The following is a 24,898-nucleotide window of genomic DNA, read 5'->3' as shown; positions in this document are numbered from 1 at the left end:
AGTTGGCAAGTACAAGGAATGTCCTGTAGGGATGTGCAGCCAGAAAGTATTCGTTGCATTCGGGATATGTATTTGTCGGAGGGCATATTCATTGCATTCGTACAATGGTGCCCTGATACGTTGATACGTGCATTTGTTTTCTGGTTCCCATTAAAGTCAGTGGGGGAAATATTTGCAGCCTATTTTTGGCTGCAGAATTGGGGTTTTCTTATCAATTTTGATGAAACTAATGGGGAGCAATCATCAGAACAACAAAAGAGCTCCAAGGTACTTAGTCTGTGGCAAAGTGGCACCAAAATGACATGAATAGCCTAAGGCACTGTAAAGGAGCAAAGGGGTACCAGAAGTGGCAAGAGTGCTTTAACAGAGGCACAAAACAGCAGCGAGAGTGTCAAAAACACACCACAGCTTCAAAAGAGAGCACCGATAACAGATGCATGAACCCTCGAAGGCAGCATGACAGACAAAGTGGCAAGAGAAGTGCATCAACATCCTACAGCACAATGAAGGGGTAACATAGCAAGCAGAAAGACTAAAACCAACACACTGAGGAACCATGATAGTGGCAAGAACACCACAAGGAGTTGAGTGAGTCATCTGGTGATTGGCAGCAAGGCAGAGAGGCAGAAAGTTGATAGGGGCAAGACAGGCTGGCAGAGCTGAGGTAGTCAGGTCGCTGTAGTGTTGATAAGGGAAAGACAAGGAGACAAGACAAGACGAGGCTCAGCATGTGGCGGGACTGTCAACTGGGCATACTGTGCACCCAACCCGTCTTGAAACAGGGAGCAGGGAGTCTAACATGAATGCTAGGATCTGAAACATGATGAAGTATGCCTGGGTGGGGTAGAGCATCTGCGGGTGCAGATTTTGGTGGTAGTAGCTAATATTCAAACAAGAGCCCCGGGGAGAGTTTCGTCCTTTGCGCAGGAAAGGGCTCCCTAGAATGGGTTCGCCCTTAGAGTGTGGGTTGTTTCCATTGGCGTCTAGTGAGCTCTCGCTGGTCTTTTACAATGTGGTGGAGGTAGCAGATATACAAACAAGAATTTTCAAGGCTGCGGCAGAGGAGGTTACCATGTGAACAGGGGTTCAGCATGGGTCAGAGGGTAGATACAGGCTGGCTACACCCGGGGAGAGTTCCTTTTCCTTTGTGCAGGAAAGGGCTCTGCAGAATGGGTTGGCCCCTAGAGTGGAGCACGAGCCTTCAAAGCGTGGTGACCTGGAGCAGGGTGGCATGTGAACAGCAGTTCAACATGGGTCAACAGGTACTAAGAGAGAGGCTGCAACACAGGGGAGAGTTCCCTTTCCTATGAGCAGCAAAGGGCTTCCTTGGAATGGGTTGGCCCCTAGAGTGGAGCATGAGCCTTCAAAGCGTGGCGACATGGAGCAGGGTCTTACTGTGAGCATGGTCTCACTGTGTTTGCCACAGTCTAAGTCCCTTGGAGATCTTTTCTCGTTCTGAACATGGGTGAACAGGTCCTAAGAGATAGGCTGCAACACTGGGGAGAGTTCCCTTTCTTTCAGCAGGAAAGGGCTCCCTGGAATGGATTGGCCCCTAGAGTGTATAATGGTACAAATTGTTAGGATTTAATCATTTGCAAACAGATCATGACTTCATAAACAAGACGGAAGAAGTTTTCTTCTCTGCCCTGAAACTAAAGAAAACTCTTTGTTTTATTTAAGGATCTATGCTGTGAAGGATTACTAGTTTTAATTGCCAGAGACTGAGGTTTTCCTTTGCAATGAGGGTTCAGCCATTAGGACTGGACATAAGGCCTGGACAAACAAGCATAGCATTCGAGTACAGAGGTCAAACACTTGTAGGGACATAAGGCCTGGACGCACAGGCACAGCAATCGAGGACAAACACTTGTAGGCACATAAGGCCTGGATGGACAGGCAGAGCAATCGAGGTCAAACACTTGTAGGGACATAAGGCCTAGACGGACAGGCACAGAAATCGAGGACAAACACTTGTAGGCACATAAGGCCTGGATGGACAGGCACAGCAATCGAGGTCAAACCCTTGTAGGGACATAAGGCCTGGACGGACAGGCAAAGCAGTCGAGGACAGAGGTCAAGCCCACATAGGGACATAAGGCCTGAACTGTCAGGCACAGCAATCGAGGTCAAACCCTTGTAGGAACATAAGGCCTGGACGGACAGGCAAAGCAGTCGAGGACACAGGTCAAGCCCACATAGGAACATAAGGCCTGGATGGACAAGCACAGCAATCGAGGACAGAGGTGAATCCTATGTAGGGACATAATGCCTGGACGGACAGGCACAGCAATCAAGGTCAAACCCTTGTAGGGACATAAGGCCTGGACAAACAGGCAAAGCAGTCGGGGACAGAGGTCAAGTCCACATAGGGACATAAAGTCTGGATGGACAGGCACAGCAATCGAGGACAGAGGTAAATCCCACATAGGGACATAAGGCCTGGATGGACAGGCACAGCAATCAAGGTCAAACCCTTGTAGGGGCATAAGGCCTGGACGAACAGGCAAAGCAGTCAAGGACAGAGGTCAAGCCCACGTAGGGAAATAAGGCCTGGATGGACAGACACAGCAGTCAAGGATAGAGTCAATCCCATGTAGGGAGATAAGGCCTGGGCAGACAGGTGCAGTATTTGAGGTCAAACACTTGTAGGTACATAAGGCCTGGATGGGCAGGCACAGCAATTGAGAACAGAGGTGAATCCCACATAGGGACATAAGGCCTGGGCAGACTGGCACAGGGTTTGAGGTCAGGCCCTTGTAGGGACGTATGGCCTGGACAGTGGATGGACAGGCACAGCATTTGAGGTCAGGCCCTTGAAGGGACGTATGACCTGGACAGTGGACAGTCAGGCACATTGTTTCAGGTCAGGTATATGTGCTGCAGTGCTTATATTATCTGGAGCATAGGAGGCAGTTGGAGCTGCTGCAAGGTTTTCAATTGCTTTTATTCATCTTGCCATTCACAGGGAAAATTTGGAATTCCAAGCAAAGGCAGGTTTACTTTCAAAAACACTAGCATTTCCATCAACTCTGGTGCCAGCCTTGAGCGGTGAGGGCTCATGATATCCTCTGTCATTGAAAAGACACATTCACTGGGCACACTGGTTGGTGGACATGACAGATATCACTGAGTCATTTTGGCTAGGTTTGGCCAGAAAGTGGACTTGTGTGCCCAATATGCCAGTGGATCTGTCTGCATGTTCTCTGTCAGCTCTGAGAGATACCGTGTCACTGACAGCTATGCTGGTGTCTCCTTTGCTTGGGCAGGCTGAGAGTCACTCATGCCAGCTGCTTTCTCTCTTGCCCGTAGCACAACAGATGAATCTTTATGGGCAAAATGCCTTTGGCATTCTGAAGTGGAGGAGGAGGTACTATCTGTCGCTGACACCGTGCTGCTCTTGCTTGGGCTAGCAGCACAACTCTCTGAATTGCCCACTGTTTCCACCTCTGCTTCACGCCTAATCTGTCTCTGTCTATGGCGCTCCTGTTCACAGACTTTGGCTAACAGCAGGTCCTTCACCAATAAGAGTCAATTGTACTGTAGGGCGAGTTTCCCTTTCACACGGGGATCACAGAATGTGGCGAGAATGTATGTGTGGTCTTGTATTAAAGGCCTTAATCTCTCTTGCACCTGCTGTTGCAAAACGTCCAGACAATGCAGCACTTCAACTGTCATTCCCTCTTCCTGTTCAAAGGTCTCCAAATGTTCATCCAGGAGATTAACTATAGGGATGATGTTAGCCAAGGTGGCACTTCTGGAACTCAGCTACTCCTTGTCATCCTTGAAAGGCTGCAGGATTTTTACCAGATGTCTCATGACTAACCAATTATGATGCCCTAGCGGATTCTGCTCACCTATGGCCATTGTACCAGAAAGTTTATGAAGAGTGTCTGCAGCTCCACTAACCTCTCCAGCATCATAAATGTGGAATTCCATTGGGTGGCAATGTCTTGAATGAGACGCTTGTGAGGCATCTCCAAATCAGTCTGCTTTTGTCTGAGAACCTGCCCCGTCTTCACACTTCTGTGTTCCTGCACTTCTGTATTAACCTATGCAGTTATTCATTTTCTTTGTCATTGGAATCCAACCCCAGAGCTGACTTCACTACCAGGTGCAGAGTGTGCAAAACATCGGATATTCTTAAAGTGCCCGTCATTTATTGCCTTAACCATGTTTGCACCATTGTCTGTCACAAATAACCCTGCCTGAGTATTCCTGTCTTGCTGGTGTAGTTGCCAGCCCTCCAGCATCTGCCTGATGCATGCTAGAATATTGACAGTGGTATGGGCCTGGTCCGTCAGGTGGGTGTGCAGTAAAGCCCTCCTCCACTCTGATACGTGTTCAGTAATAGAGCTGCTGGCTGCCCCTGCCTCAGCCAGGTCCCACCAATGTGCTGCCAGGGAGAGATAAGAGTGTGCACCATTCATGGCGGTCCAGATATCGCAGGTGAAATGCACTCTCCCCTCTGCCTTAACTTGCAGCGCTTGCATGCGACTGCGACATTGCTTGTACAGGCTGGGGATGACCATTCTGCTAAATGTGGTTCTGGAGGGGACTTTGCAATTTGGAACTACGACCTTCAGAAAATGCTTGAAACCCACATTCTCCACTAACTGCAAGGGCTGGTCATTAAGGGCAATCATTTCCCCAATGGTCCTGGTTACAACTTTTGAGGCTGCCTGCCTCCTATCCAGGGATAGCATTATCACACTCCACCCCATTTCCCCAGGCCACCCCATTTCCCCAGGCCACCCCATTTCCTCATTTCCCCAGGCCATCAACCCCTGCCACATGTCAGGGAGTTGCTGGCCTGCCACTTGACTGCTGGAAGGGGATGAGGGTGTGGGCTGACTCTGCTGCTTTTTTAACCACTGCACGCTGCTTGGAAGGAGTCCCCCGACTGGTACTGCCACCTTCCCCAGATGGCAGTAATATTGTTGGGTGTTGCCTCTTCATATGATGCATCATGCCAAAATTAGATAGATGTCATATTTGCTTGCCTCTGCTAATATCCCTGGCACAGTAATTACACCGAGCAAAACGCAGTTCCTCCATCACTTTAAAGTGGCTCCAGATCGCAGATGTCTTTCGTGATTCTCCCTTCTCTAAAGCTTTGGGGGTGGATGTTGGCACTGGAGCTGAGGCAGTGGGTGCACCCTGAGAAGCAATGCCAGGGGCCTCAGTCACCCTCTGTGCCTGCGCTGACTGCTCTTCCTCCTCCTCCTCATCAGTTTCATCTCTCTCCTGCTGCACTAAAGTGGAGGCTAAGACAGGACTATCTGATCCTCCCAAAGATTTGTCACCTATTACTTCTTCCGTTTCAGATGAGAATCCCACACAAGATGATTCTTCATCTGAATCAGAAGCAAACAGTGACTGCGCTACATTGTCAACGCTAAGTGTTAGTCAAGACTTCTGTCCCCCTGCTGCTTTTGGGTGTCGACATTTTGTCTTGCATAACTCAGCCTACCCTTTCCTCACTTCCAAAACTACAGGGCCAGAAACAGGTGGTGGCGATGGCAATGCATCATGGTCAGATTTCATTTTTTTCTAGATGGAACTGCCTGCCCCTACAAAGAGTTTAGATTGTGATAGGTGCCTTTTTATCTTTAATGGGGGAGTGGCACTAGTGTCTTTTGAAGTGCCTCCTCTGCCAGTCCCAATCACTCGACTACATCTAACTTTCCCTGACATTATGGATTTAATGTCACTGCCTAGTGACTACCCACTGCCCACTGTCACGGTGCCTTGCTATGCACTAATGTAGCGTGTGTGGTGTGCCCACACACGCAGCTTGCTTATAAGCACAAAAGAGGCAGACTGGGGATTTCACTGCACAGACCGTCCCAATAATAAAGATCAGTCTGTTAAACTGCTCACTTTCACAGTACCCTGCTGTGCACTAATCTGACGCGTGTGGTGTGCCCACACATGCAGCTTGCTTGTAAGCACAAAAGAGGCAGACTGGGGATTTAACTGCATAGACCATCCCAATAATAAAGTCCAGTCTGTTTTACTACCCAATGCCCACTGAAGCCCAGTGCACAGAGAGACTGAGTGAGTTGAATTAAACAAACTCAGTTTAAAAAAGCTGGAATTGTTGGCACAGCACGAAAATCGATGAAATATATTTTCCAATTCAAATTCTAGCAAAATTGAAGCCTAGCCCAGAGGGTGAATGAAAAAACATGGCACTCCTAGCAGCTTCTCTCCCTGGCATACAGAGACCATCTCACATCACCTAAATAATAAACTGCTTAAAACACAAACAGGGCTAGCTGGCAATACATAAAAACAAAGAATAAATATCATGCCTGGGTCCAGTGGGGCTCCTCACTCCTGCCCACCACCCACCCTTACCTAAAAAATAGATCCTGGTGGTCTAGGGAGGACCCCGGACCACCCCTACTCCCACTCACTAGGAGGCGCTCCAGGCTGCCATTGCACCACCATTGATGGAGGGTCTATTTTTTAACTGAAGGGGGGGGGGGGGGAAGGCTGCGTATACAAATGTATACAATTGTGAAACCTCCTTATGTGACAGGTGTACTTACCCCTAGCCTGTTCCTGCCTTGCACAATTTACTCCAATCATTGTCCCTCTAGGCCTTCAATCCATGAACATAAAGATAGAAAGATATGGGATGTCAGCAGATATGGACCCTAACATTGATACTGGGGGACACGTGTCCTTCCAGGGTCCTAGCCTTAAACTCCAGCTGCTGTGGGACTTTCCTTTCCTTTTTGGCATCTCTGGATCCTGTGCCTCTCCCATGTTTTTTGGACTCAGTTAACATTTCTGTGTAAATCCCTTCCCTTGTGAGCTCCTTCCATCACCTACCATCCTTTCAGGGACCATAGTTACATAGTAACATAGCAGATGCTGGCAGAAAAGGGCCATCTTGCCCGTCCAGTCTTCCCAGGTCTCCTGTCCCCACTACTAAGGATATCTCTTAGCTGCCTATCTGAGTGCAATCACCTGCCAGATTACTCCTTATCCCAGACATCCTTATTCTCTACCTTCTGTGTACTCCACTTCTGGTTGCCTACATTGTTCCCCGCAGCACCTTCCTTGTCTGAGCCCATACTGAGTTGCTCCTACTTCCTTGAAGACTTTGGGGTAGGAGTTCCTGTGTTTAATTGGTGGTGGAGGATCAGACCAGGCATGGGACACCCACTTGAGGCTCCTCTGCACATCTGGGATGGAGACCAGTTGCCCCTCTGCAACTATAAAGTGGGTGAATTATCACCTATACTGTAGGGTAAAGCTGGGCTTCCTTGTCTATATTTTTTAGGATGTTTCTTATAAAAGCAAGTAAGGAATGTGTCACTGTGGATGTGTTCTCCTGTTTTTTCAGCTATGGTCCTCTGTACCATTGTAACATAGTAAAATAGTAATGACAGCATACAAGGAACAATTGGTCCAGATTTTCCAGATCACGCCACATCTATACATAAGTCGCATAGTTTATTATGTGTGTGACTCACACCATACAGTTTATAAAATCCGGGTGTAAGTTTAGATGCACTGATTTTTACTTCTATTTGCTCACTTAGGCACACTACTGAAAATTGCTTTTTGTCGATTTTAAAAGTCTTACATGTGTCAAAACAGGGAGATATATGCGTGTCTCTGACCTGGTGCGCCATACGGATTTTAAAAGGCCCACGACAATGCATGGATCTCCCATTCCATGCACAAAACATTTTACTGAAAACAAGGGGCGAGGCATGGGCAGGGGATGTGGGCAGGTTGGGTCTGAAGCATGAATTCATTGCCTAAGTATTTACACGCACACGCGTGTGCCAGGGTCCCCTACCACGTAACTTTACTTCTACTATGGACGGCGTGTAAGTTGTGAGAATGAACTGGGAAAAGAGGTCATTGGATTGGCGCACGTATCTACTAAAATCCCCCCCCCCCCTACTTACACGCTTGAATTGGCATTTGAGCGTCAGTATTAAGTCATGCACACGTGTGCACGCATCCAGCCAACTTTATAAGACGTGCATGTATATGCACCTATGTTATGAAATCGCCTCGTGCACGTGTGCATCTGCACACAGATCTTAAAATTTACCTCTTAGAGAACACTTAAAACATTTGGTGTCACTTTCTTAGCAATTTTATTGTGAAATAGCTTGGAAAATGTGCTTTGCTGAAAAAAGATGTCTTTTCGAAAATAGGAGGCGAGGGGCTGCAGGGGTAGATTTGGGATTGATGGGTGCTTCTAAGCTCCCACCTCCAGTAAGGATCTGGTTCAGGGTTAGCAGAGGGCTCTTCTCTGCTGAAGAATTTCAGGAGAGCTGGAAGGCAGCAAATCTCAGCCACCCTGCTGCCCCTAAATGTTTGCCACCCTGGGTGCCCATTGACAAATCCAGGGCAGTGAGAGGGTGCAGGAGGGAGTGGAGGGATAGAGACAGTGACAGAGATGGAGAGAGACACTGAGCCAGGCCGAGAAAGATGCAAAGACATTGGGAGGCTGACTGTCACACAGCATTTTACTGGGTAGATAGACCCTCTGTTCACCCATTCCTCAGGTGAAAGCATGCACAGGGATCAGCAAGACGTGGAAAACGTAGACAGGCTCGGAGGCAGAGTTAGGTTAGGGGAGGTGAGAGCACGTGAAATTTTGCATTTTCAGAACCATGCACATCATTCTGAAAGGAGAAAGCAGATGCAAATCTCTGCAAGCACTTTATCCCTAGGCAGTTTCCCCAGGGAAAGCATGCGAGTACCTTCTCTTTTGAGAACTGGTGCAGACTTTGCACTTATGCAGGCTGTTTTTAAATTGCCACCATAAATGATTACGTTAGAAAGCGATTTGGAGAGAAAGAAAAAAAGCTTCAAAGAAAGGAAATTGTGCAAATTGCTCTAAAACATTCAGACAGAATCTCAAGACCTGGCTGTTCACACGAGCCTACGCATGAGCCGCACTTCCCTTCTCTTCTATTCCCCTGCACCTATTTTCTCTCGCCATCCCGACTGAATCCCCCCCCCTCAATTCCCTCAATTCTCTCCTCCCAGTATACTATTATACATTTTCTTGTATTTAAGTATGATTTTTTGCGTGTAAATATTTGTACAGTTTAAAATTAGTTTCCCTTACCCCTCTACTCCCCTCCACATCCCCTCCCTCAATTTCTCCTCAGTTTCTTTGTAAAGCTTCCTCCCTCCACCCTGTCCCCCCACCCCCTTTCGCCCCCCTCCCCTCTAGTTCTTTTATCACTTGCATTGTAAAGCCCTGTTGGCCAATTATTGTTCTATGGAAACCGATGTGATGTTTTCTTAACGAATGTCGGTATATAAAAAACTTTAAATACATAATAATAAAAGAATAAGGATCAACCATATGGCCTGCCTAGACGAGATAAATGATATCTGTGGAAAAGGAAGAAAGGAGACCTGGGAATAAGAACAATAGAGAGCGGGATACATCCTAGTACGGGGAGGGGTTCTTGGATTGAGCTGAGTCTCTGACGCAGTGAGGGAGGAAGTCCTCAGTAACCAGGTCTCAATGTTTGCAGGGGCACAGCTGAGTCCTCTCTGGAGTTCCACCATCTTCCGTTTCATTATCTACTCCCTCGTGTTCGCATCCATCCACCTGGGCTTCTTCCTCTATGGGTACCTAAAAGATAAAAGAAAGCAAGGTGAGTGAGCTCTGGGGATTCACAGATCATCTCACATCACAAGCAGCGCTGATCCCTTATCTGAGGGTCCGGGGAACCTTCATATACGCAGAATATAAACCTGGGAGCAAGACCCAGCTCCTCACTCAATCTGCCTCCTTCTGCAGATGCCACAGACCCCAGCTGATCTCTGGTTAGTCCTTCACTTCATTGTTAAGGCTGCTCTGTGCTTGTCCCATTGGTTAGAAATTTTGGCCTCTGGATTTAGAGAAATTTTTAGGCACAACTTTGGCTGAAAATTTGCTATGATCGATTGGCCGCATTGTTTACTACTTTCCACAGATAATTCCTCATATCGTAAACTCCTTCAGGAATATGCATTAACCGCCTAAAACATCAGGAACAATTGGAATTTTATGACCACAGAAGGAAATGTGTTTATTCAAGCAATATTTTCGAAAAGCATTATCTCTATCTTTGTCAGAGCAAAAGGACTCAATTAATGTTGCCCTCGTAGGAACAAAATCAATAGAGAATTCTAAAAATGCAGAAACATCCAAAGTTTCTTGCCTAGTTGCTTCTAACATCTCATTTAAATGTTCTCATTTTTAGGCAAATAATATACATTAGAGATGTGAATCGGAACTGGAATCGGTTCCGATTCCGATTCACATCGTTAATTTTTTTTAGTGAGGCCCAATTGCGTTTTTGTTTATCGGCTGCGCCCGAGCCGATAAACAAAAAACTCACCCGACCCTTTAAAACTGACCCCTTAGCTTCCCCCACCCTCCCGACCCCCCAAAAAACCTTTTACAAGTACCTGGTGATCTAGCGGAAGTCCTGTGAGCGATCTCCCGCTCTCGGGCTGTCGGCTGCACTAATAAAAATGGTGCCGATGGCCGTTTGCCCTTACCATGTGACAGGGTATCTGTGCCATTGGCCTAGGCCTTATCCCAGATCATGCTTTGCATTTGGCCCAGTGCTAGATTTCAAGTCTAGACATCGGTCTTAGCAAAGGGACCTTGCTTTGGGTAGAGATGTTTAAAATCATGAGAGGTCTAGAACGGGTAGATGTGAATCGGTTGTTTACTCTTTCGGATAATAGAAAGACTAGGGGGCACTCCATGAAGTTAGCATGGGGCACATTTAAAACTAATCAGAGAAAGTTCTTTTTTACTCAACGCACAATTAAACTCTGGAATTTGTTACCAGAGGATGTGGTTAGTGCAGTTAGTATAGCTGTGTTTAAAAAAGGATTGGATAAGTTCTTGGAGGAGAAGTCCATTACCTGCTATTAAGTTCACCTAGGGGTAGATTTTTTTAAAAAAGTACGCTGGATTTTATAAGAGATGCGCGTAGCCGCGAGTATCTTATAAAATCCTGGATCGGCGCGCGCAAGGCTGCCGATTTTGGGCAGCTGGCGCGCGCCGAGCCGCGCAGCCTGCCTCCGTTCCCTCCGAGGCCGATCCGAAATCGGAGCGGCCTCGGAGGGAACTTTCTTTCGCCCTCCCCTCACCTCGGCGCGCCAGCGGGCTGCTGGCGCGCCGAGACCCGACCCGGGGGCTGTTCCAGAGGGTGCGTCCACGCCCCCGGGCCAGCACCACGCCCCTGCCCCAGCCCCCAAATGCCGTGCCACGCCCCCCAAATATGGCGTCACTCGGCGACGCCCCGACACGCCCCTTTTCAGAAACCCCGGGACTTACGCGAGTCCCAGGGTTCTGCGTGCGCCGGCGGGCTATGGAAAATAGGCGCGCCGGTGCGCAAGGCCCTGCTCGCGTAAATCCGGGCGGATTTACGCGAGCAGGGCTTTTAAAATCCGCCCGTTAGAGAATAGCCACTGCCATTAGCAATGGTTACATGGAATAGACTTAGTTTTTGGGTACTTGCCAGGTTCTTATGGCCTGGATTGGCCACTGTTGGAAACAGGATGCAGGGCTTGATGGACCCTTGGTCTGACCCAGTGTGGCATGTTCGTATGTTCTTATGTTCTTATGAAAGGACTAGGCTGATGCCTGGTCTTATCGGATGCTCATTTGTTTTTTTTTTTATTAAACATATGAATATGAGAATATTCAGAAATTTTGAGGTATTTCTATCTGAGGCTAATTTTCATTTCATTTATATAAACAAAAAATATCCTCATTTGTTGCATTTTACTCATTTATTTAAAACAAATGCACAGCCCTAATATATAAATATAGAATAAAGTAAATTTTCATCCCCTCATGTTTGGCTGAGTGAATACCTGGAGCTGTTCTTCATGGTTTTGTTTGGTTGGGTGAACAGAAACCCAGAACATGACAACCGATAAAGATAATATGGCCCATCCAATTTGCCCATCCACATCTCCTGCTGTCACTCTGGGACAGGATCATTCAGTGGGGTCGGATACAAAACTGCAATTCAAGAGCTAAACTCAGGACATTTTTGAACAATTTATCCATCCCTTTTTTTTTACTCTATACACAATGTGTACATTCCTGAAAAATAAGGATAGCTGGCAACCCTTTTCCTATCCACAGGGAACTGGATTTGGATTTGGAGATAATCCTTTTGTCATGTTTGGTTGAGTGAATACCTGGAGATATTCCACCTGTCATGTTTGCTTGAGTGAACATCTCTAGGTATTGGTGCTGTCATGTTTGGTTGAGTGAATACCTGGAGATATTTCTCTTGTCATGTTTGGTTGAGTGAATACCTGGAAATATTCCTCTTGTCAAGTATGGTTGAGTGAATACCTGGAAATATTTCTCCTGTCATGTTTGGTTGAGCGAATAGTATAATACCTGGAGATATTCCTCCGGTTATGTTTGGTTTAGTGAATACCTGGAGATATTCCTCCTGTCATGTTTGGTTTAGTGAATACCTGGAGATATTCCTCCTGTCATGTTTGATTGAGTGAATACCTGGAGATGTTCCTCCTGTCAAATTTGGTTTAGAGAATATCTGTAGATATTGCTGCTGTCATGTTTGGTTGAGTGAATACCTGGAGATATTCCTCTTGTCAAGTTTGGTTGAGCGAATACCTGGAAATATTTCTCCTGTCATGTTTGGTTGAGCGAATACCTGGAGATATTCCTCCTGTCATGTTTGGTTGAGCGAATACCTGGAGATATTCCTCCTGTCATGTTTGGTTGAGTGAATACCTGGAGAGATTCCTCCTGTCATGTTTGGTATAGTGGCTATCTTAGATATTGCTCCTGTCAAGTTTGGTTTAGTGAATATCTCTAGATATTGCTCCTGTCATGTTTAGTTTAGTGAATTGTTGGAGATATTCCTCCTGTCAAGTTTGGTTTAGTGATTATCTCTAGATATTGCTGCTGTCATGTTTGGTTGAGTGGATACCTGGAAATATTCCTCCTGTCATGTTTGGTTGAGTGAATACCTGGAGATATTCCTCCTGTCAAGTTTGGTTGAGTGAATACCTGGAGATATTCCTCCTGTCATGTTTGGTTGAGTGAATACATAGAAACATAGAAATGACGGCAGAAGAAGACCAAATGGCCCATCCAGTCTGCCCAGCAAGCTTCACACATTTTTTTTCTCATACTTATCTGTTTCTCTTAGCTCTTTGGTTCTATTTCCCTTCCACCCCCACCATTAATGTAGAGAGCAGTGATGGAGCTGCATCCAAGTGAAATATCAAGCTTGATTAGTTAGGGGTAGTAGGGGTAGTAACCACCGCAATAAGCAAGCTACACCCATGCTTATTTGTTTTCCCCAGACTATATTATTCAGCCCTTATTGGTTGTTTTTCTTCTCCCCTGCCGTTGAAGCAGAGAGCTATGCTGGATATGCGTGAAGTATCAGTTTTTCTTCTCCCCTGCCGTTGAAGCAGAGAGCTATGCTAGATAAGCGTGTAGTATCAGTTTTTCTTCTCCCCTGCTGTTGAAGCAGAGAGCTATGCTGGTTATGCGTGAAGTATCAGTTTTTCTTCTCTCCTGCTGTTGAAGCAGAGAGCTATGCTGGATATGCGTGAAGTATCAGTTTTTAGTTTTTCTTCTCCCCTACCGTTAAAGCAGAGAGCTATGCTGGATATGCGTAAAGTATTAGTTTTTCTTCTCCCCTGCCGTTGAAGCAGAGAGCTATGCTGGATATGCGTGAAGTATCAGTTTTTCTTCTCCCCTGCTGTTGAAGCAGAGAGCTATGCTGGATATGCGTGAAGTATCAGTTTTTCTTCTCCCCTGCCGTTGAAGCAGAGAGCTATGCTAGATAAGCGTGTAGTATCAGTTTTTCTTCTCCCCTGCTGTTGAAGCAGAGAGCTATGCTGGTTATGCGTGAAGTATCAGTTTTTCTTCTCTCCTGCTGTTGAAGCAGAGAGCTATGCTGGATATGCGTGAAGTATCAGTTTTTAGTTTTCTTCTCCCCTACCGTTGAAGCAGAGAGCTATGCTGGATATGCGTAAAGTATTAGTTTTTCTTCTCCCCTGCCGTTGAAGCAGAGAGCTATGCTGGATATGCATTGAAAGTGAAGTATCAGGCTTATTTGGGGTAGTAACTGCCGTAACAAGCCAGCTACTGCCCGCTTTGTGAGTTTTTTCCACATTTCCTCTTGCTGTTGAAGCTTAGAGCGATGTTGGAGTCACAGTAACCATGTGTATGTTTATTGAATAAGGGTATTATCTCCAGGCAGTAGCCGTCATTCTGGCGAGCCACCCACTCTTCATTGACGGCCTCTTGACTTTATGGATCCACAGTGTTTATCCCACGCCCCTTTGAAGTCCTTCACAGTTCTGGTCTTCACCACTTCCTCCGGAAGGGCATTCCAGGCATCCACCACCTTCTCCGTGAAAAAATACTTCCTGAGAATACTTCCTGAGACTAACTTGACAAGAGGAATACCTGGAGATATTCCTCCTGGCTTGTTTGGTTGAGGGAATATCTCTAGATATTCATCCTGACATGTTTAATTAGTGAATATCTCTAGATATTGCTGCTGTCATGTTTGGTTGAGTGAGTACCTGGAGATATTCCTCCTGTCATGTTTGGTTTAGTGAATATCTCTAGATATTGCTCCTGTCATGTTTGGTTGAGTGAATACCTCAAGATATTCCTCTTGTCTTGTTTGGATGCATGAATATCTCTAGATATTCATCCTGTCATGTTTGGTGGAGGTAAAGCAGGTAATTCTTGGTCATTGATACCCAGCATTTTTTTGTCACACCCCTTAATATTTCTAATAAATAAATAATCATTATTTGTGCTTTTAGGAGATCAGCAAAGAAGAAGACAAAGAGGAGAGGCCTTTATGGATGAATCATCTCTGTAGTGGAAAAGATATGTTTTTTTAATCAAGCAATACTGCTAATATGAAATGTAGATTATGGGGGCTATTTTGAAATAGTCATGGTAGCTGCAACATTGAGAGTCTCAGTTACTTAACCAAAACTAGTGATATAAATTTACATGAAAAGGTACCTGCCCAAAACGCATTTCCAGACTGATTATAAATATGTTTATGAAAACAGAGGCTAGAAGGCCATAAGTAGGAGTCTAAGAAAAGGTTTTCAAGATTAATCAATAACTTGTGTGGTTCTTAACAGTAACATGATGTGCTCTACTAGCTTGCAGAAATAACAAACCCAAGGCTTGAGGCATATTTGCATAATCGAACCATGACATATTGCATCCTCTTTGTAGAAGCAGAATTTAAGTCTTGCTGAATATAATGACTTGCAGAATGCCCACTGAGTGCTTACTCAAAGTGAGGCCTTCTCATTGTAATATTACTTGCATAATAAAGAGAGCAGCATTGTACTGAAATGGTGTCCTGTCCATTTTTTGGAAGTGAGCCAAGAGGGAATAAACACAGCTTCTGCACTTTACACAATGAAAATGTGTTTCCAGGCAATACGTTCTCAGAAGACAATGGTCTTTGCTGTCCTTGACAATACTTTTTTGGCTAAGGATCATGACAGACATTCAGAAGCTTGAAGCAGGAATGAATTCTGAGCCTCAAAAGCCTGTCACCCGACTCCACTGTGGCCACCAGCAAGAGATTCAATGTCCTTTCATTCTATCACCCAATATAATTCAATTGTCGGCAAACAGGGGTTGACACTAGAGACGTGCTTCGTTTTTAGGTATCGGGTTGGGCTTCGGTCGGCTGCCTCCTGCAAAAATTTAGTTTTTCCACGTGTCGGTTTTTTGGGGTTTTTTCGACGAATAGAGTTAGTGCACACTAACGGGCATACTGCGCACTATCTTGGCGTTAGTGCACACTAACAAAAGTGCAAATTAAAAGTTAAAACATATCAATGTATGTGGAGTTCTTTAGCTAGAGCTCTGGTTCTGGGTTCCCACTGGTTCACTCCACCTTGAAGACAGCCAATGGGAATGAAGAACCATTACTTTAACTCATCCGGCATAGTGTGCGCTAACGTGAGTCAGTGCGCACTATGGCATATTGTGTGTGCGCACTACCTTGGACATGCTCTGTGGTGTCCCCAGGGTCCATTTTGCTTCTACTACACGTACTAACAAAGCTACAGAGACAGAGACTGAGACAGTCACACTGACACACAAGTGCAGCAGACTCTACTGTGTAGTCATTAGTCAAGTGTACGTTCGTACAGCTCAAATTCTACCACCGTAAGTATATAAGGTTTTGTTTTAGTTTTTCTACAGTATTATTATATAGTTACTTTACTAGTTACTTAGTTAGTTTAGTTATATAGTTAGTTAATGAACTTTTTTCGGTAAAGTAACATAAAATAATATAAAAATAATATTAAATGAAGTTACATTAGGGGAAATTAAAAGTTTAACCCACAAAGTACTTCATTTTATTTTATGCTAGTTTAGTGAAAAAAAAAAAAGTTTAACACAGAGAATGTCCCAGCCAGTGAATGGTGTGTGGGGGAGGGGGAGGGGGGGAGGATGGTGAAGGGTGAGACAGCTCCCTCCCTGCATTACTAGTGAGAGGCTGGCTTCACAGAGAGGGGGGAGCTGCCTGACCCTCACTCCTCCCCTCCCCCATGTCCCAGCCAGTGAATGGTGTGTGGGTGAGGGGGGGGGGGAGGATGGTGAAGGGTGAGACAGCTCCCTCCCTGCATTACTAGAGAGAGGCTGGCTTCACAGACAGGGGGGGGGGAACTTCCTGACCCTCATCCTCCCCTCCCCCATGTCCCAGCCAGTGAATGGTGTGTGGGTGGGGGGGTGGAAGGATGGTGAAGGGTGAGACAGATCCCTCCCTGCATTACTAGTGAGAGGCTGGCTTCACAGATGGGGGGAGCTGCCTGACCCTCACTCCTCCCCTCCCCCATGTCCCAGCCAGTGAATGGTGTGTGGGTGAGGGGGGGCGGATGGTGAAGGGTGAGACAGCTCCCTCCCTGCAATACTAGTGAGAGGCTGGCTTCACAGATGGGGGGAGCTGCCTGAACCTCACTCCTCCCCTCCCCCATGTCCCAGCCAGTGAATGGTGTGTGGGTGAGGGTGGGAGGATGGTGAGGGGTGAGACAGCTCCCTCCCTGCATTACTAGTGAGAGGCTGGCTTCACAGATGGGGGGAGCTGCCTGAACCTCACTCCTCCCCTCCCCCATGTCCCAGCCAGTGAATGGTGTGTGGGTGAGGGGGGGGGGATGGTGAAGGGTGAGACAGCTCCCTCCCTGCAATACTAGTGAGAGGCTGGCTTCAGAGATGGGGGGAGCTGCCTGAACCTCAATCCTCCCCTCCCCCATGTCCCAGCCAGTGAATGGTGTGTGGGTGAGGGTGGGAGGATGGTGAGGGGTGAGACAGCTCCCTCCCTGCATTACTAGTGAGAGGCTGGCTTCACAGATGGGGGGAGCTGCCTGACCCTCACTCCTCCCCTCCCCCATGTCCCAGCCAGTGAATGGTGTGTGGGTGAGGGGGGGGGGAGGATGGTGAAGGGTGAGATAGCTCCCTCCCTGCATTACTAGTGAGAGGCTGGCTTCACAGATGGGGGGAGCTGCCTGACCCTCACTCCTCCCCTCCCCCATGTCCCAGCCAGTGAATGGTGTGTGGGTGAGGGGGGGGGGAGGAGGATGGTGAAGTCTGAGACAGCTCCCTCCCTGCATTACTAGTGAGAGGCTGGCTTCACAGAGGGGGGAGGGGGAGCTGCCTGACCCTCACTCCTCCCCTCCTCCCCTCCTTCCCTCCCCCATGTCCCAGCCAGTGAATGGTGTGTGGGTGAGGGGGGGGGGGGAGGATGGTGAGGGGTGAGACAGCTCCCTCCCTGCATTATTAGTGAGAGGCTGGCTTCACAGATGGGGGGGAGCTGCCTGACCCTCACTCCTCCCCTACCCCATGTCCCATCCAGTGAATGGTGTGTGGGTGAGGGGGGGGAGGATGGTGAGGGGTGAGACAGCTCCCTCCCTGCATTATTAGTGAGAGGCTGGCTTCACAGACAGGAGGGAGCTGCCTGACCCTCACTCCTCCCCTACCCCATGTCCCATCCAGTGAATGGTGTGAGGATGAGGGGGGGGGGAGGATGGTGAGGGGTGAGACAGCTCCCTCCCTGCATTACTGGTGAGAGGCTGGCTTCACAGACAGGGGGTGGATCTGCCTGACCCTCACTCCTCCCCTCCCCCATGTCCCAGCCAGTGAATGGTGTGTGGGTGAGGGGGGGGGAGGAGGATGGTGAAGGGTGAGACAGCTCCCTCCCTGCATTACTAGAGAGAGGCTGGCTTCACAGACAGGGGGGGGGGGACTTCCTGACCCTCATCCTCCCCTCCCCCATGTCCCAGCCAGTGAATGGTGTGTGGGTGGGGGGGTGGAAGGATGGTGAAGGGTGAGACAGCTCCCTCCCTGCATTACTAGTGAGAGGCTGGCTTCACAGATGGGGGGAGCTGCCTGACCCTCACTCCTCTCCTCCCCCATGTCCCAGCCAGTGAATGGTGTGTGGGTGAGGGGGGGGGGGATGGTGAAGGGTGAGACAGCTCCCTCCCTGCAATACTAGTGAGAGGCTGGCTTCACAGATGGGGGGAGCTGCCTGAACCTCACTCCTACCCCTCCCCCATGTCCCAGCCAGTGAATGGTGTGTGGGTGAGGGTGGGAGGATGGTGAGGGGTGAGACAGCTCCCTCTCTGCATTACTAGTGAGAGGCTGGCTTCACAGATGGGGGGAGCTGCCTGACCCTCACTCCTCCCCTCCCCCATGTCCCAGCCAGTGAATGGTGTGTGGGTGAGGGGGGGGGGGATGGTGAAGGGTGAGACAGCTCCCTCCCTGCAATACTAGTGAGAGGCTGGCTTCAGAGATGGGGGTAGCTGCCTGAACCTCACTCCTCCCCTCCCCCATGTCCCAGCCAGTGAATGGTGTGTGGGTGAGGGTGGGAGGATGGTGAGGGGTGAGACAGCTCCCTCCCTGCATTACTAGTGAGAGGCTGGCTTCACAGATGAGGGGAGCTGCCTGACCCTCACTCCTCCCCTCCCCCATGTCCCAGCCAGTGAATGGTGTGTGGGTGAGGGGGGGGGAGGATGGTGAAGGGTGAGACAGCTCCCTCCCTGCATTACTAGTGAGAGGCTGGCTTCACAGATGGGGGGAGCTGCCTGACCCTGACTCCTCCCCTCCCCCATGTCCCAGCCAGTGAATGGTGTGTGGGTGAGGGGGGGGGAGGATGGTGAAGTCTGAGACAGCTCCCTCCCTGCATTACTAGTGAGAGGCTGGCTTCACAGACAGGGGGGAGCTGCCTGACCCTCACTCCTGACTTCCCCCATGTCCCAGCTAGTGAATGGTGTGTGGGTGAGGGGGGGGGGGGAGGATGGTGAAGTCTGAGACAGCTCCCTCCCTGCATTACTAGTGAGAGGCTGGCTTCACAGATGGGGGGAGCTGCCTGACCCTGACTCCTCCCCTCCCCCATGTCCCAGCCAGTGAATGGTGTGTGGGTGAGGGGGGGGGAGGATGGTGAAGTCTGAGACAGCTCCCTCCCTGCATTACTAGTGAGAGGCTGGCTTCACAGAGGGGGGAGGGGGAGCTGCCTGACCCTCACTCCTCCCCTCCTCCCCTCCCCCATGTCCCATCCAGTGAATGGTGTGTGGGTGAGGGGGGGGGGAGGATGGTGAGGGGTGAGACAGCTCCCTCCCTGCATTATTAGTGAGAGGCTGGCTTCACAGACAGGAGGGAGCTGCCTGACCCTCACTCCTCCCCTACCCTATGTCCCATCCAGTGAATGGTGTGAGGATGAGGGAGGGGGGGGGAGGATGGTGAGGGGTGAGACAGCTCCCTCCCTGCATTACTGGTGAGAGGCTGGCTTCACAGACAGGGGGTGGATCTGCCTGACCCTCACTCCTCCCCTCCCCATGTCCCAGCTAGTGAATGGTGTGTGGGTGAGGGGGGGGGGGAGGATGGTGAAGGCTGAGACAGCTCCCTTCCTGCATTACTAGTGAGAGGTTGGCTTCACAGACAGGGGGAGAGGGAGCTGCCTGACCCTCACTCCTCCCCTCCTCCATGTCCCAGCCAGTGAATGGTGTGTGGGTGAGAGTGGGAGGATGGTGAAGGGTGAGACAGCTCCCTCCCTGCATTACTAGTGAGAGGCTGGCTTCACAGATGGGGGGAGCTGCCTGACCCTGACTCCTCCCCTCCCCCATGTCCCAGCCAGTGAATGGTGTGTGGGTGAGGGGGGGGGGAGGATGGTGAAGGCTGAGACAGCTCCCTTCCTGCATTACTAGTGAGAGGTTGGCTTCACAGACAGGGGGAGAGGGAGCTGCCTGACCCTCACTCCTCCCCTCCTCCATGTCCCAGCCAGTGAATGGTGTGTGGGTGAGAGTGGGAGGATGGTGAAGGGTGAGACAGCTCCCTCCCTGCATTACTGGTGAGAGGCTGGATTCATAGACAGGGGGGAGCTGCCTGACCCTCACTCCTCCCCTCCCCCATGTCCCAGCCAGTGAATGGTGTGTGGGTGAGGGGGGGAGAAGGGTGAAGGGTGAGACAGCTCCCTCCCTGCATTACTAGTGAGAGGCTGGCTTCACAGACAGGGGGGAGCTGCCTGACCCTCACTCCTGACTTCCCCCATGTCCCAGCTAGTGAATGGTGTGTGGGTGAGGGCTGGGGGGGAGGATGGTGAAGTCTGAGACAGCTCCCTCCCTGCATTACTAGTGAGAGGCTGGCTTCACAGACAGGGGGGAGCTGCCTGACCCTCACTCCTGACTTCCCCCATGTCCCAGCCAGTGAATGGTGTGTGGGTGAGGGGGGGGGGAGGATGGTGAGGGGTGAGACAGCTCCCTCCCTGCATTACTACTGAGAGGCTGGCTTCACAGACAGGGGGGAGCTGCCTGACCCTCACTCCTCCCTTCCCCCATGTCCCAGCCAGTGAATGGTGTGTGGGTGAGGGGGGGATGGTGAAGGGTGAGACAGCTCCCTCCCTGCATTACTACTGAGAGGCTGGCTTCACAGACAGGGGGGAGCTGCCTGACCCTCACTCCTCCCTTCCCCCATGTCCCAGCCAGTGAATGGTGTGTGGGTGAGGGGGGGATGGTGAAGGGTGAGACAGCTCCTTCCCTGCATTACTAGTGAGAGGCTGGCTTCACAGATGTGGGGGAGCTGCCTGGCCCCTTCCTGCATTAGTGTGTGAGCTTCTGAAGAAACAGCTGTCCTATAGCACATACTGTTTTTTATCTTCTTTTTTATTTTGTCATTGTAGGATGGAACATGAAAGGGAGTCTGGCGAGGACAGGGAGAGGGAGTCTTACTCCTCCCCACCGTCCTCCTCCAAGGTGGCAGCTTCTACAAAAGACAGATCCAGGAAGCCCTGCTTTATCAGGGATGACGTGGACCTCCTGGCTCGCTCATCTTCCTGGATGAGAGGAACCTCTATACCCCCCAGGCAGCAGGCCTAACCTGGAAAGGGAGACTGCTGCCTGGGCCTCTCTCCAGTAGGAGTTTTGCTGGCGGGCCTCCTACCCTCGTGAGGTTGAAGACCTCAAGAAGAAAGGTGAGAAATAATAATGTTGGTCATATTATTTAATTATAATTGTGTATATTATTTTGGCATTGAAAATTGAATAGAGCATGATAGTAATACTAGCTACAGTAGCTAGTAGCATAGAGTGAGTTATATACGTATAAAGTAATAACTACTATAACTAAGAACAGTTATAATTTTAAATAAATATATTTTAAAAGAACAGAAATACTAGTAGCTAGCTAGCTACTAGTGTACCACCCTTACCCTATACTATACTATTATTAATACTTAATAACTAGACTACAAAGAAAGAAAATTATCTGTGGTATATTATTGATATTTATATTTATCATTTTGAAATGGTGGTATTTGGGATTTTGAATGCACATTGAAATATAAATCAAATAGTATTTTGTTATTACTAACTTTTCTATGTTACATAAAAATGATCTTGTAGGTCAAGGCTAAACATGGGCATGTTGTAATAATTAATCAATGTTATTCTTTTTCCTGTATATTCCTCTAATTTTCAGGTCGCCATTTGCGACTGCACGAGGTGGCTCGAGGAGATCTGAAGAACCTTGACCCGTCCCTTGCCTGGTAGGTTGTTTTCAGAATACTACACAAGAACACATTACACAAATATTATTCAATTAATTGTAATGGAATTTGTGTTTAATTATGTTTGTTTACTATAACAGTGAATGAATCCTTGTGTCTGATCTCATTCTTGTTTTTAAAAATTTAACTGTTGTTCTCTGAATTTTGATCTGTCTTGTACAGAACCACACCCCGGCAGGGACGAGGCGGGGCTTCCTGGGTCTAGCAGGAGGCAGAGCTGTCACCAGAGGAGGACGGAGGCAGCAGCGAGGACTCGTGGTCGAGGTAATAATATATCTTGGCCAGTACAGTAGTATATTATCTGAGGCTGAAAAACAAAATCTTTTTTTTTATATCAGTCAGTTATAGTGGCTGGGGAATGTGGGGATGTGTGTATTTATTTATTTATTTGTATATATTAAATGATACTGAGTGGCTATGAGAGTAAACTAAGGAATGGAAGGAGAAAGAAAAGAAGAGATTTGTTTGTAGTGTACCTCCTACCATCATATTCTGTCTAACCTGAGAGTGACTCCATTATTTCTCCTTCCAATCCTTCAAATTATGTACTATCTCTAATCTATGTAGATTGATTTGATATCCCTCCACTCTCCCCCTCCCTCCTTCTCCCCCGTGATGGACTCCTCATTTTCCTATAACCCTCAAGGTTAATAAACTAAGTAAGGGGTAGATTATTTTATAAACTTGCTCGCACGCGTCCAGTATTTGCTTATTTATTTGCCATATATGACTATGTATGTAATGTATTGTTCTATTTATTTATTTAACACTTTTTTTTATACCGGCATTCGTAGGACACATCATGTTGGTTTACAAGTAACTAGGAAAGGAAATTACAATGAATGAGGAAAGAGGGCTAACTGGATAATATAGAAGAGTACAAGAGAAGAGAGTCAACGAGCAGAGTTACAACATTTTGCATTCAAGTTAGGATTAGATATGCAAGTGAACTTATAAACAATGTTAAGGAGGCATGTGCACTTAAGAACTTAGCATATGAGACTTATTTTCAGTATAAAGGAGGCAAGTGCACTTATTTACAGTTAAATGCTGGTGCAGAAGGAAGGGAGTAGAGAGGGAGGGAGCGAAAAGGGGGAAGGAGCGGAGGGGGTAGGGGGAAAAGGGGGGGTACATTAAAGCACGGGTACTTTCAAGGAGAGGTTGTTAGGGGGTGAAAGGGCGGGGGTAGGGGAGGCTAAGCTCTGTGTCTGTGTCTCATGTTGAATTTTTTTTTTTTTTTTTACATTTCTTTACAGGACAAGAGGAACAACCGGCAGCGGCAGCCCAGCGGCCAAGCACCAGCACCAGCACCAGTACTGCCGTACTTCCTCCAGGATCTCCTCCTAGCTGTAAATGCTGTGCACAGTTTTCAAAGCTGCAGGAGATCCTGCAGGAAGTACGGCAGTTCCAGGCGAAATATGATGCCGACTTCATGATGTTGCAGCAGAAGGTCACAGACGTGCAGGACAGTGTCAGCAATGTGGAGAGGAGGTTGTCAGCCCTGGAGGAGGCCCCTCAGGAGCAGAGGGAAATGGCTTCTCCTCCTCCTCACGAGATGCCTCCTGAGGAGGAGGTGCCAGTTCCCTCTGCTCCAGAGCAGGCTCCTCCGGGGTCGGCATCCTCCTCTTCACATGAGTCTGACCCTGCTGCAACATCATGAAGTCAAGGCATCATATTTCACCTGGGCCTGGGCTCCTCCACAGATTTTTTTTTTTAATAGAAAATAAAGAAATATATATATTTTTTATTTTAGTTAAATTTGTTAAAATAAATTATATACTATATATATTATTGAAAATGTTTGTTTGTTCTTTTTTATATATTATTTCTGAGTTATTTAACAAATAATAATTAATTATTCCAAAATTAAATAGTATGGTACTACTAAAGTACAGAAAGCAGACATGTACGGATGTACGTCGTATTATAATCCAACAAATTTCAGTGTTTTTGTACTAGTAAGTATTAGAGATGTGAATCGGAACCAGAATCGGATCCGATATCAGTTCCGATTCACATCTCTAGTAAGTATGGCACTCAGTCAGCCATACACTTCCATAAAACATTCAGTCTGGCTGAATTAGCACAAGTTGTACACTTGTGAGCAGTAGCGCCAACGTCAAGGCTTCAACCATGGCTACTGCCCATTCACACATCTTTCAACCTGGCCAATGCAATATTGTGCAGTGTGCACTGTGCACTGTGCAGCACTCAAGCTACTGCAACGACAGACACGTCGATGCCAAAAATTGCTGCATGACCAAGACACCATTTAAAGCAGAAAATGTAATGCTTGTGATACTAAAGTAGGAGTAAGAAGAAAGCAGAATCATGAAAAAAAATCCTTCAGAAATGTACAACTGCTGGGTGCTCAGTTTTCTCTTTTTATTAGGATTTCTTAAGGTCTTTTGTTTGTTCCACATGATGCTGATTTCTTAGTCCTAGTAGTAGTTAGTTAGTTACTGTAGCCTGTTAGTACTTTACCTTAGTATTGCTATGAACAACAATACTGGGACTGGCAGAATTACAGGCATTAAAATACATTCTCTGCTTTAAATGGACTCCTAGAACACATGGAAAATGTTGGTATCAAAATGTATCTATTCTGCAATCTGCATACATTACCAGTGCACAGCTACACACACACTCAAGGGAGTTTTTATATATGTTTTAATCAATATATTGTTACAGTAGTGGGATATAACAGTAACAGGTATAGCTAGCTACTACTAGTAGTAGCTATTAATAATAATATCAAATTAGTAGGCAGCCACTAGCTACTTATCTTT

General features: G+C 47.7%; 1 protein-coding gene across 1 annotated transcript in view; it reads left to right on the top strand.

Moving 5' to 3' along the window:
- Window positions 1–22,092, top strand: part of LOC115073505 (scavenger receptor cysteine-rich type 1 protein M130-like) — an 81,419-nt gene extending 59,327 nt beyond the window's left edge. The window contains exons 5-6 of the mRNA XM_029571977.1: window positions 9,528–9,650; window positions 22,022–22,092. Coding sequence (XP_029427837.1) covers window positions 9,528–9,650; window positions 22,022–22,092 — 194 coding nt within the window. The remainder of the gene's footprint in view (window positions 1–9,527; window positions 9,651–22,021) is intronic.
- The last annotated feature ends 2,806 nt before the right edge of the window (window positions 22,093–24,898 follow it).

Source organism: Rhinatrema bivittatum, chromosome 1 (assembly GCF_901001135.1).
Source record: "Rhinatrema bivittatum chromosome 1, aRhiBiv1.1, whole genome shotgun sequence".
Lineage (NCBI taxonomy): Eukaryota > Metazoa > Chordata > Amphibia > Gymnophiona > Rhinatrematidae > Rhinatrema > Rhinatrema bivittatum.
The sequence above is the reverse complement of the archived record's forward strand: the minus strand, read 5'-3'. Positions and strand labels throughout refer to the sequence as shown.